At 40.7% G+C, this 12,856-nt stretch overlaps 1 protein-coding gene across 5 annotated transcripts in view; it reads left to right on the top strand.

Moving 5' to 3' along the window:
- The first annotated feature begins 445 nt into the window (after positions 1-445).
- The window catches only part of BRSK2 (BR serine/threonine kinase 2), a 308,252-nt gene continuing 295,841 nt past the window's right edge, over positions 446-12,856 (top strand). For 3 of the 5 annotated variants that reach the window (XM_080596112.1, XM_080596110.1, XM_080596111.1), the window contains exons 1-3: positions 450-621; positions 914-1,030; positions 1,930-2,338. In XM_080596112.1, the coding sequence (XP_080452238.1) occupies positions 2,245-2,338 (94 nt within the window). In that variant the 5' untranslated portion in view covers positions 450-621; positions 914-1,030; positions 1,930-2,244. Of the gene's footprint in view, positions 622-913; positions 1,031-1,929; positions 2,339-12,856 lie in introns of all 5 variants that reach the window. The other 2 variants (XM_080596108.1, XM_080596113.1) reach the window with 2 other exon arrangements.

The following is a 12,856-nucleotide window of genomic DNA, read 5'->3' as shown; positions in this document are numbered from 1 at the left end:
CTGCCAGCAGGGCTGCTGCACCCTCTTTCCTCCTCCCTAGGGTGTAGGGTAGAGGGAAGGTGAGCAGGGTGAGGGGAAATGTCACCCCAGTGTCAGCGGTGTTTTCCCCGAGTGCTTTTTCTTCCGTTCTCAGTGAGGGATGGACGGGTCAGGTTGGTGAGGCGTCGTGCAGGGACTCTGAGGGGAGAGAGAGGGTAGGAGTGTGATGGGTTTTGGGGGGGGTGAGGGCGGAGCAGCTGCTGGGGTTGCATTAAGTGGAGAACGAGCTATATTTAATCAAAGACTGGAGAAATGACAATTTCTAGTTTAGCAAAAGTGAGGTCATAGGGGAGGTAAGCCCCCCCCGTGGGGGCTGGAGGTTGCTGTAGGTGAACGGTAAAGCCAAGCCTCTCAGCAGAGCAGCAGCCATTAGCTGACAGACATACAGGTGAGGCCTGGGGGGCGTGGAGAAATAGGGGCAGCTTGGGGTGCACCACCCTGGGGTTTTACCAGCAGGTAGCTGTAACAGCACGCTTTGGAAGTAATTAAAGATGAACCATAAACCACAAAGCAGAGGAAGGTCAAAACTGGAGGGGGTTATTTCTTCAGGGAAACAGGAGGACACCTTGGAACTGGTTTAAGGTTTCAGTCTGCTGGCCTGGTTTCCTCACATATTCTCTTCTTGTTACTCTGCAACCTGTTGTGTGGAGTTGTGCTGCCTGTGTTACTGCTCCAGAGCCAATTTCTAGTGTTCTTCCAATTTCCGTTAGCAGGTGTTATATGTAGATTTAAGTATTAACAGAATATTTTTCCCTCTTTAAAAAAAAAATGAAATAATGATTATATGTTGCTTATTGAAAGAAATGACTATTTCAGGTAAAGGATACCCCCCCCCCCTTTTTTTTTCCGTCACTACTTTTCCTTTCTTTTACAGGCTTGTCATGGCTTTCTGCTCTGACTGAAGAATCCTTGTTGTGTGTTGTATCTCGGTTGTGATTCAGTAAGGATATCTTGACCAGTTGTCTGCCTGGAGTGGAGCAGAGAAGAGAAGGTACAAATGGAACTTCTGTGTGGTATTGGTTTCAGTTTGGTAGCCATGGAGTCTGAAATTGTATGGCCCTGAGTCCACAAAGTAGGCTTGTGCCTATCTTGCAGCATATACTTTTTATTTATTTATTTATTTCAACAAATGCTTTTAGCTCTCAGGGTTAAAGACCTGTGTAAGTATTTCAACAAAGACAATGCAGGTTTTCTTACGCTGCTAGTATGGAGTCTGTGAAGGCATCACCTGTGTATCTGACAATCATTTCCTATTCTCATTTAATACTTGGATTTTCTGATGTGCTTCTAATGAAGATAGCGGCCATGCCATTTTTGGCCTCTTCACCTAAGGACCTAAAGTCTATTTGCTCTCATCAAATTCGAAAGCAAGTCTGTCACAGAGTTCAGTAGCTACAGGATTGGCCCTGTTTTTCCCCATCATTTTTTCGTTTTCCCCCAAATGCTTTCTTTAAAGGGTAAAACCTATGGAAGATGCAGGATCAAACAGAATTAATGAATTTCTCAAGCTCATTTTCCAAACTAGATTTTTTTTTCTTTCCTATTTCCTGACACAGTCTCAGCCTTTATTCCATATTGTGGAAGTACAGCTGTATAGTGGAGTATAATTCAAAAAAATGTGTATGCCTGTGATTTAAAATAATAAAAACTCCTTAATTATATTTAATTGTGCCTTATCAATAGCCTGATAAACTTAGGTGTTTGCTGTTAGCATTGATTATGATTCTCTGTAGCAGGCAGAAGCAGTAACTGCTGCTGATGGCAAAGAAAAGATAGTGGAAGGAGGAGGGGAGAAGGAGGTGGGAGACGAGAGATTGGCTGCTTTTAATGTCAGTCAGAGCTGCGGGCCCCGGCTCTTCCGCTGCTCTAGCCTGGCTCTCCCTTGAACAGCTCCTAGAGGGAACAAGGCGTGCGGAGCTCAGATCACCAGCATCATGCTCCTTGGGCTTGGATCATAGATCCCCCCTCTTTGAACGGTAAAATAACTCCTTCGTCCATCAGCGTCCCAGACAGACCTTGCAAGAGAACATACACGTGAGAGAGAAAGAAAAGAAAGAGGAGGAAGAGAAAAATCTGCGACCAAGTGGACTAAAGCAAAGAGAGTGCTTTGCTTGCACAGCTGCAAAGTGGGAATTTAAAGAACTGCAGAGAGAAATTCCAGCTCATCAGCACATACACATTGCAGAATTACAGATCCAGGTAGAAATGACATCAACAGGGAAAGAAGGCAGCGGAGCTCAACATGCACAATATGTTGGACCCTATCGTTTGGAGAAAACCCTAGGAAAAGGACAGACAGGTTGGTTCTTTTGCAGCAGCACCCGCACTAGGGGGAAGGTGCTGTAGCAGCCAGTGAGATGTTGGGGATGGGTTATATGAGGGTTTAGGTTTTCCCATTTGGTGTTTTAGTGGAGAAAATAGAGGCAAAAATCCTTTATGAATATTAATTTTTTAGCTTTCATTTTATTTTTTTCCTATTTCTTATTTTTGAAAAACCAAAGAAAAGCCCAGGATGCTTTATGTTCATTACTCCTGCTAATGGGTGTTGTTCTGATGACAGCAAGAGTGCATGCGGAGGAAAAAATAGATGGTCTGCTGTTGCTGGATTTCACATCAATTTCTTCGCTGCCCTACTTAGGAGTCTTTTCTTTTTAATCAAATTATATTGAAATGAAAGGTTCACAGCCTGTAGTACCAAGGAGGTGGTGGTGGTGGTAGTGGGGGAGTCACCAGCAGTATTTCATGACATCATGATTGAAAAGGGTGTAGTCCTTAAGGTGCAGTTGGTGGTGGTGGTGGGAAATATGTACAGTATGTCTGTGGCACTGACTGCTATGGGCATTAAGCAAATATGGATGGATGAGCTGGTGTTTTTTGTGGGGAGCATCTGAAATAAAAGGAAAAATAGAGGATCAGTAGCAGGATTCATTCTGGTTACCCTGTGTTTTTGTGGGAGGGAGGGGGGGAGGGGAGTTTATTTAATTATTTCTCTTAAAGCTTGTTTATGAAAGTCGCCCCCAGCAGATTTTCCTGAATGGAACAATGGTAAGAAATATTAAAAAGAGGAAACAGAGTGGAGGGAATTAACAGAGAGCAGGTGCTTCTGCCCTACATGACATAATTAGATCCCCTAAATGCGTTCAAGATCTGGACTTGCTGTTGCTTGCTTAGATAGCATATTCACTTCAAGGGCAGGGGAGCTTTAATTGAAAGGAAAACCTTTAAAAAATGCCAAAATGTCTTTCCTGTTTTTTTTGTTGGTTTTGGTGTTGTTCTTTTTTCTAGTAACAGGTGCAATAAGCGATGGGATCTGGCAATTTCATTGCGTTGGGAGACCCCTAAAAGTGGATTGAGACTTCAGATGATAATTTAGGGAAAGGGGAAATCAGCCATAGGGGGGCTTCTTTGGGCATGTGGGTATTAAGTGTTGTTCATTATGGTGGGACAATAAAACATGATGCATTGTGGTGTGGTGGTTTTTCTTTTTTTTTTTTTTTAAAACCCAGCCGAGCTTTGCCCATCTGTTGTCTAAAGGATTTAATAGGCGTTTCCATCCCCAGCTGCTGCCTCTGCTCTGCCTGCTTCCTCATTGCCCTGCGTGGCAGCAGCTCTGCAGTCCGCAATTTTCTTAGGGACACAGTCAAAATCCAGATCTTTCTCTGTAAGAAGCAATGCTCTTCTGAGATGATTGATTATAACTCCCCCCATCCTTCCCCTCCTCTTCACAACCCCATAGCAACCGTTCAGAGACAGGGATGAAGATGACATTGTCTTCCAGTGAAAGTGACTTTTATTTATATTTTTGTTTTTCTTTTTTTTTTTCAAATCTTTTCAGTGTATCAGCTGCTAAAGGTAGCTTTCTGACAGTGTTTTGGTTACAACCTTTATTCTTTGCACAGCTCAATAAGCCCTTGCTTGGACAGCTATATTCTTACTGAAATCTGCTCTGATGATGGTAATGAAAATACTCCACCAAAAAATTGCAGTGTATTGGTAATAAAACTGACCTATTTCTGCTGGTAATGTTTTTCCTGGATACTCCAGGTGATCAAAGAGCCAGCTGTGGATGACAAATTCATTTTTGTCTTCATCACCATTTCCTTTTCTCTCTCACCTTCTCAGCACCCCTCCCTTTCCTATAAAATACAATTGTCTAAGATTCCTGAAAATACAACTGCATTAACCTTTTGCTCCAAATCTTACAGCCTGACGTTGTGGTCCTAAAGGGTTATCTGCAGCTTTGGTTATTTTTTTCCTCTCTGATAATCTTCCTATCTTCCTCCTAAGTGATTAGAGACGTGGGGGTGGAGAGAGAAGGAGAGCATGTATTTAGAGGCTGCTGTCGGCCTCTGCAGTTATTCAACCAGCTGGACAAGGGTGAAAGTTTCCTTTTGCAGTTTTACCATATAACTGATCTTTATAGATAAGTCTGTGCTGCCTGCACACATGAGAGCACATAAATGTACAATGCGTGGTGTCATAGAAGCTTGGGGGGGAGAGAAAGCTTAAAAGTAGCTGATGTCAGCCTATGTCTTCCTTGCTATACCCGCCCTTCATCAACAGAGTAATACACTGAGGTGAAATCTAGCTTGGTGTTAAACATACGTGGCTAAATATGGAAAGAAGCCTTCTGGTCTTCTCGCATTTTCTGTGCTAATCACATTTGGGAGCATGCAGAATGGTATGAACAGTGTGTGGTAGTAGCTAGTCTTCTTCCTGCTTGTTTTGGAGGGTGAGCAGGCAACCTGCAGTGTTTTAGGGGGAGGACAACAAGCGCAGTGTGAGGGCCTGATTCGCCATACTGTGTTGTCATGGTGGGTAACTTTGAATTTGGGTTGCAGTGGCCTAAGTCTGAAAATAGTGGCTGTAATTATTCCTTTAGAGCTTGAATTTTAACCCTGGAAGATTAGGAGGTAATAGCTTGGCATATGTATGTGTATATTTCTAGGGAGATGGGAAGGAGAGAAAAATCCTGCAAAATGTAATGATGAATGGAAAGAAAGCTTAAGTTGTGTTGCAATGTCCTATTCATTTTACAGTGATCTTCATAGTCGTCATTTTTATTTTGAGTAAAATTCTGACTATATCAGTTATGCAGCTTTAGCTTTGCTCCCAGATACGTTGATGCACAAATCTGTTAATCACTCTAACCTGCTTTTGCTGAGATCCAAAGAAGAGGGTCTTGGGGAAAAGCCTGGGTTCACAGCTCAGGGCAGCCTTAGAAAGGGCACCGTGGAAGGGGAACTTGATGGTAAGTAGAACTCTCCATTAGCTCTCTCTCCATGACGTTCTCACGGATTACCTTCTTAACAGCTGAAAAAAGCATTCACCACCAGCAGCCTACTGGGCCCTGCAGAGAGGTCCAGATGCTGTGACTGTGCCGTCAGTGGAACCTGGTCACATCTGTCTGTGGGTGGGCAAAACCCACGTGGAAAAGCCTTTAGTTCAGATTGATGGTAGCAGACGGTGCTGAAAGCGTTGAGTAGGATTCAAAATAGGGTATGCAAAATTTGTCCTCAGCGGCCTTCTTGGCTGGTGTTTCGAGCTTGCTGAGGGTGACTGATGCCACAAATAGAGGATTAGGGCCTCTTAGTCAGAGAAGTCCTGAAAGGGCTGCATGGGGCAGAGCTGAAAGATGTGTGTGCTTACACCTTTTCTGAGAGTGGGAATGATAGAGAATTATTTTCATTAATGTAGCATAAGAATTTAACGTTATTTGCGTATTCTAGTGAGGTGGTTTTCTGTTGCCTGTTTGCTTTTGTAATAGCATGAATTCTGAGCATTTCCCTTGTTTTGTTGCAGCTTGACGAATAGGTCGTGGAATCTCTATTTGTATGGTTTTACAGGAATAGAAGCAGCAGCATAATTTGAATTATTATACTCAAAACATTTTATTTTACAGAAATCTCAGTGCAAAAGATTATTACTATATATATGAGTGTGTGGGGAAAGGTTGGTTTATGTAAGTTTCATTGAATTACATTCTACTACAGTTAATTGTAGGAGGTTTCCATTGTAATTAACAGTAATGAGGAAAAAGATGTGTGTCATGTTACGATAACACACGTGGAAACAGTGTGCCTTAAGAAACCCCAATCATACCTAAACATGAAATACTGTTTTAGTTTTCTTAGCTCAGACAGACTGTTTTCCATTTGCCGCTAATTTTGTGTGAAATCAGCTTCTTTTGTATTCCTCTCTCCTTATTTAATTATTTTTACTCCACAAATATTTTTGCTCGTGTGTTTCTCCTGGCCTCATTAACCCCTATTTCACCCTTGAAATTCTTAATAGTAATTCAGATTGCAGTCATTAATAAATATTCACTAGAGTCAAAGATGAGGAACTGAAGTACTGCTTCACGTGAAGGCTGCAGCATTTCAGAGGGTTTTCTTGTATTTTCATTTGACAATTGCTTTATGGACTTCACCATCATTGTTTGCTATGGCACCAAATCAATGTCCGGTTGAGATTTCCGGAACACTGTGCTGTCTACAAGTAATAAGAGACCGGCTCGAAGTGGTTGTTACCCTATTCACTGTAGTTTTTTTTTTACCAAGATAATCTCAGTGTTGCTGATCCATTTTGTCTTGTTCCTTTCATTCCATTTTAAGCTCAGTCCTGCATTCAATACAAAGAATCCTGCTGGAAACTCATGGCACTTTGACCTTTGCAAAAAGTGTAGGGGTCCCTCTTCTGACTTGTATACCATGTAACTTTCAGCTATTTCTTTATATAATGTGTTATCTGTATGAGCCATCAGCAAAGCGTTGAGCAATCTGCTGTTTGGTTATATAAGAGAGATCGTTACATTTGAGTCTTAGCAAATTTAATAGCCTTTGATTCAGCAAGGGCTTGAACAGGATGTTTCTTTACAGCCTTAACCACCTGTTTCCATGACACCGTCAGAAACTGAAATTTGTTAATTTTTTGTGTGTCATACTTGGTTGAAATTGAAAGCTTCAAATCTATTGGAGGAGTGTTGGGTAGACAATGCAATCTCAGAAGCCCGGTTCCTTTAGGTAAGTGGGCTAAACAAAGTCTGTCTTTTTCATCCATAGTGCTATAGTATTTTTTGTGCCACTGTGTTGGATCTAGAGACGATTCTAAACGGGTACAGCTTTATTCAGTTTAGCTGTCTATAGATGAATATATAGTTATAGAGGTGTAAATCATAAATCATCACCTTTTTAAAAAATATATATTCTATATATGTTTTCATGTATTTATTTTCCTTATGAGAGTTGCTTTCAAAACAGTGAGTCTGCATCCTTTGCAGTGATAATCTGTGAGGATTTAAACGGTTAATTAATAATAATAATAGAAATCCAGTGTTGCAAGCAATACTATGGGCATTAGAGGTCTTAAGAAAAAACTTCTAGTGAAATTTTGCCAGGAAGATTAGATCATAGTGACTTAGACTTAATGGACTTTCCAGGAATGATTATGGGTTTGGGGAGATGTAGTTGCTCTTAATTTGAGTTACCTTTGGTCTGATTGTTCAAAAGTACCATGTGCCTGCATTTGTGACTGAAGTAAACTAGTATTACCGTGAGCATTGTGCTTTCTGTCTGGACTTACAAGTCCAGGCTTCCCTTTTAAGACTTTCACTTTTTTATCTGCAAACTCCTTTTTGCCAACTACAGTGAAAATGGACTTTTACCCTTCATCCTTCTATGAACTTTGTGGAGGCATGCCATCAGTCTTTATCCCAGTTTAAGTAGCAAAACCACTATGGACTTGATGAAATGGGAGTAGGCTCTGGTGGTTTGTTTTTCTTTGTAAAAACACAGTAAGCTTTCTCACCAAAGAGTTGTTAGAATTCAGATACACTGTCAAATGAGTAGGCCTTTATGACTATTTATATACCTGCATTCCAGACGTCAGCAGGAACTACGGAAGCAGTGATTTCTCAGAGTTTTTGCCCCGTTCTAATGTTTTTCTTTCTACTCTCTGTCAGCACCGCTGCAGTGGGAAGGGCTATATTGGAATGGTAAGAAAGGCTGGAGAAATCAAAAATGTTCAGAGGTAAACTTTGTTGAGAGGGGGAATTCTTTCTGATCTTGAGAAAGCCTGTGACTCCATAACAAGAGCAAACATGGTATTCTTAAAAAGGTCTTTACAGTAGTTTTTATAAATTGCAGCGGAACAGCCAGTGAATGTTTTGGATTCTCCAACACTACAATATTTTTCAGTATACCATAAGACTCCATAAAATACAACATATGGAGTAAATTTTAATGTTATATGCTTTATAGAGTTAAACAATAATCGCAATGGTGGTAATAAATATTGATGTTGCCCTCAAAATTAAGAGGTAGGTAATACAGAACAAATGTAGGTGGTGAAAGAAATCTAGCTCTCAAACAGAAATTGAAAAGAGATGAGAGATTCGGCATTAATGCCCTCTGAGGTAAGAGATATTGCATGGACTACCTATTATGACCTTAGGAGAAAAGTCAGAGTGAGAAGAGATGGAAGCCTGGATGTAGATTTCCAGAGCAGTGGAGTCAAAGCAGGCACACAAATGGATGCTCAAGGAATGCTCTTTTTCACATGCTGAGGTACTGTGAACTGCCCCTGTGAAGTCAGTTGGCCAAGCTGACCTGACTTCATTAGGAAGTTCATCAAACCCCTGATAAATAGGCAAAGGTGCCTATTGTACACATTAGAACTATTGCTAATAAAATTCTGATAAAATTCAAGCAAACAGTCTACCCCTAAGATTTCTTTAAGTCAGAGTTTTTAGAAATTAGGTCTAAATGGAATTTAGGTGGAACAGAGGAAATTATGTTGGTTCATTTCATAAGTGTGTTAAACGCTGATGTTGCTGCAAGCGTTTTTTCATAGTCATCATTTGTGACACAGATGCCTAGGAGATCGCTGTTGTCCTGTGGACTGTACAAGCGGGAATATACTGTTTATTTCACAGTGACCTTGGGATACAGTTTTTACAGGCTAATAAATGGAAGTGTGCATCAACAACTGAAAATATTGCCAAGGACATGGACAGAGGAAGCAAGATATATTTAGAAAGGGTTTGGCTGAAATGTTAATATTAAAGTTCTGTTTGGAAGGCTTTGAGAATAAAGAGCAAGATGGATCAAAATGGTAAATGTTGGTGTTTAAAAAATAAATAAATAAATAAATCCAGATAGATTCTCTTGCAAATGGGACAGTCTTTGTAGTAGTTCAGAGTAACCTTCAGGCAGATGGAAGCAGCTGATGTACTCAGCACTGGATTGGGTAGGGCAGAATATTTATCTTGGTTTGTCAGCTCTTACAGTTATATTTTGAGAAATTTATTTATTTATTTCCTGAAGGCCACAGAGATCATAGTCAACTGGCATAAATTGAAGTAGCCCTAAAGCTGCCCTGTCCTAATAGCTGAATTTTCTGTGCCAGTCTGTTTCTGTGTTTAACTTTTGCTGTTTGTTCTGTTGGCCTCCTTGCATAAATATTACTGCATACATAAGAAGAAAATAAATGTTTTTCAATTCCTTGTTTAAAGAAATATTTTTCATTTGCAGTGATACAAGGGATGAGGTTAGACTGGAAGGGACACTTGCTTTTGTAGCTTACCACTGCTAAAAGGCTCTTCTAGGTTTTCTTATCTAACGTTTACCTATTGATAATGAGTGATTTGGCAATTAAGGAATTTTGGGGAAAAAAAAGTATAGCTTTCTGGTAACTGGCTAAAGGAGGTTATTGCTGGTAAAAACTGTGCTCAAGATTTGTGACATCAACTGAGAGTAAATGGGTTCATGCTGGGGTTGGAGGGTGTCGAGGGAAATGAGAATCAAGTGGCTTAGGGTGTGCAAATGCTTGTGTGTGTGTGTATATATATATATATATATATACTTAAAATGTTGCAACACTATGTGGGCATGGTATAGACATGATAATATTTCCAGTGAAGTACTTAACTTTTTTTTTTATTTTTGTTTTGAAAAAAAGGTTGATGGAAAACTGTTTTCAGGCATTCATTTAGTAAGTGCTCTTCTGGCTGCCTTCGTCTGCTTAGCAAACAACATACTCTCTTTATATCCTCAGGCTATTGCAATTTTGATTTGCTGTCTTTTGCAGTATACGTTTAATGTGGGAGGAAAAGAAATTGTGATACCTGGTATATATTTTTTAAATAATGTCTGCATTACATATGTATTAACAAGCCCTGCTTTTGCAGCATCATTCATCTGTGTATTCAGCCTTATGTAGCATAAGCTGAGTGCCCTGTCATTTAGATATTAAAAGCACCATTGACTGGAACAAAATAATGGAGCTGGTTTCTGGGAGAAGTAAACTGGTCTGGACCAAAAATGTATTAGTTTTCTCTCTGAAGGCTGCCCTTGGACCTACAAATTTGTCTGCCGAAGGTTGAGCACTGGTCTTTCACCGCATGTGAGTGTGCCGGGTCTTCATACCGACCCAGCAGAGGTTGGTGGTGGAATTCCTTAGCTTTTTCTCTTCTTTGACTCTCTTTCTTTCTTACGTGTGGCTGGCAATGTAGACGCTGAATTTCTGCTCAAATGCTCTCCTTGGAAAAGCGAGTGTTTATCTGTGTTGGTACTAGATGAGGTACCCGTAGCCCTGCTTCATGATGTTGGTTTGTCAGCCCTATGACAATATAGTTGGTGAGAAAGAGCCATAACATAATTGCAGCTAAACATAGGCTGATGGACAATTTCCTTTTTTTTTTTTAAACAACATCCTGCTCTACTAAAGGTTAAGCTAGGCTATCATGACTATTCTAAGACTACCATTTTATTGCATTTGAATTAAAGCACTAGTAGGAAAAGAAGACTTCAAGTTCCGGGTCCTTGTGGAGTGATATGCACTGTGTGGCATGTTTCAAAATTTCTCACGCCTTATGCTGACTCAATGTCAGCTGGGAGTTGAGTTAACTCATCTTACCTGCCACTTGTCCAGGGTAAGTTTCAGTGAGTGACTGTGTGGATTTCTTTTAATACCTGTGACTTGTCCCTACGTTTAAGGAATGGATTTGACTCAGATTTTTACCTTCCTGGAATCTCTTCATCTCTCCCAGTGTTCTATTCCGAAGCTCTCAACTTCAGGTTGTAAGCGATGGGTAGTTCGGCTGTCACATCCAGATGATTTGCTGCCAGCAGGTAAAGGATTGAGCTCAGTTCTCCTCTTACAGTTCTGGTCATCTCTGTTTTTACTTGAGTTGCCTTGCCTGTTCAAACTATAAACTAGTTCCTAATCTAGAGGATGCTGGATGGGTATTAGGTTTTTCTACAGCTGCAGTCTCCTCAAGCAAATTAATGAAGGCCTTAGGAGGGAATTCTGAGAAAAATGTTGGTGTTCCAAGACTGAGCTCCTTAATCATTTCAGTCCTATTTAAGTAGGTTGATGATTACCGTCAGAAGAGCTGCTAGAGATACTCAAAAGCAGACACGTAGCCTATCTGTAAAGAAACAGATTTTTTTTGAAGTCTTTTCAAATTATATGGTCATGGTGGAATGAAAAAATAAGTGAATTCTGGATTTTTCTCCCATATTATATACAGTTGTATCATCTTTGGAAAATTAATACTAATACATGGTGTGCCCTTGGAAAGTTTTTGTTATGTACGATTTCCACCTTTCATGCATCTTTTCTAGGTTGTGAACTGATAGGAAGAATAACTTGTGTTACATTACGTGCATATAATCCCTTTCATGGTAAGGCACTGATCTCAGATGGGTCTTTTTGTGTTTAGAAATTCCATCTCAACACTATAAGAAACTTCTCTGTTTTCAAAGAAGAAACTGGGAGGGTGGTTGAACCTGTCGCAGGTTGTCCAGAGAGGTTGTGGAATCTCCATCCTTGGAGACACTAAAACCCTTACTGGGCTCAGCCTGCTCCAGCTGTTTGTGCTGTGACCAAGCGGGTTGGATTTGATGATCTCCAGAGATTCCTCCCAACCTCAGCTATTCTGCGATTCTGTGTTATCCGATACAGCTAAACTGTAACATTTTTAGTACACTGTGAAACTAAGGAAAGCTGTTTCTTGCAGTTTTGTACCTTGTGTTCCCTCATCCTCCTGATCTCTCTCAAGTCTCCTCTCTCTTATGCTAGATGAGAACTGTGTTTGTGGCTGATTTGGATCTTGCTCTGCTAGCTGTCCATCTTTTTGCTTTCTCTTGGACTAGATTAAGGATTAAATCCCAGTCAGTCTTTCCTTTGTAGGAGCAATCGTTTGTATCTTTTTTTCTCCAGGCATTCAGCATGAAACTTAGGAAATCTTTGAGACTTCAAACTTCAATGAAATTGGCTAATAGATTTTGATGTGATGGGAGGAATTACAGGCAAACAGCCTGAACATCTAAATTTTGTTTCCTTAGGAAAGCAGACTGAAGCAAAGCTGTCATAAACAGTGCTGCTTCTCTAAATTGCATTTTGAAAGTCATGAGGTGCTGCTATGGCAGATTGGGATTGCTGGAGTACAGCTACTCTTCAGATACTGCCCCTCACCTTGGTTAAAACTCTTACACCAAAGCTGGGAGAAAAAAGTGGTTCTAAAGTGGCTCATTGTGATCCCCTAATGCTGGGGGAATCCCCAGTTATCTTGATAAGCTGGACTTCTGCCTGCTAGCTGCTGCTGGAGCACTGCAAAGCGGGAAGGGAGGAGGCTCGAACTCCTTTCTGTTTGCAAGCTGAGCTGGATGACTGGGGAAGGTGGGAAGAAGGGAGCCCTCGCTGTATTTCCTCTGTGTATCCATGTTGGTACAGTGGCAGTATTTGAAGTAGTCCTTTCCTGCAGAAAGCTGAGAGGAAGACTGAGAGCTGTTTGTGTGTTTGCAATGCCTGTCTG

Source organism: Anser brachyrhynchus, assembly GCF_964034855.1.
Source record: "Anser brachyrhynchus genome assembly, chromosome: 5".
Classification (NCBI taxonomy): Eukaryota; Metazoa; Chordata; class Aves; order Anseriformes; family Anatidae; genus Anser; species Anser brachyrhynchus.
Note: the sequence above shows the minus strand (reverse complement) of the source record. Positions and strands in the feature narration are given on the sequence as shown.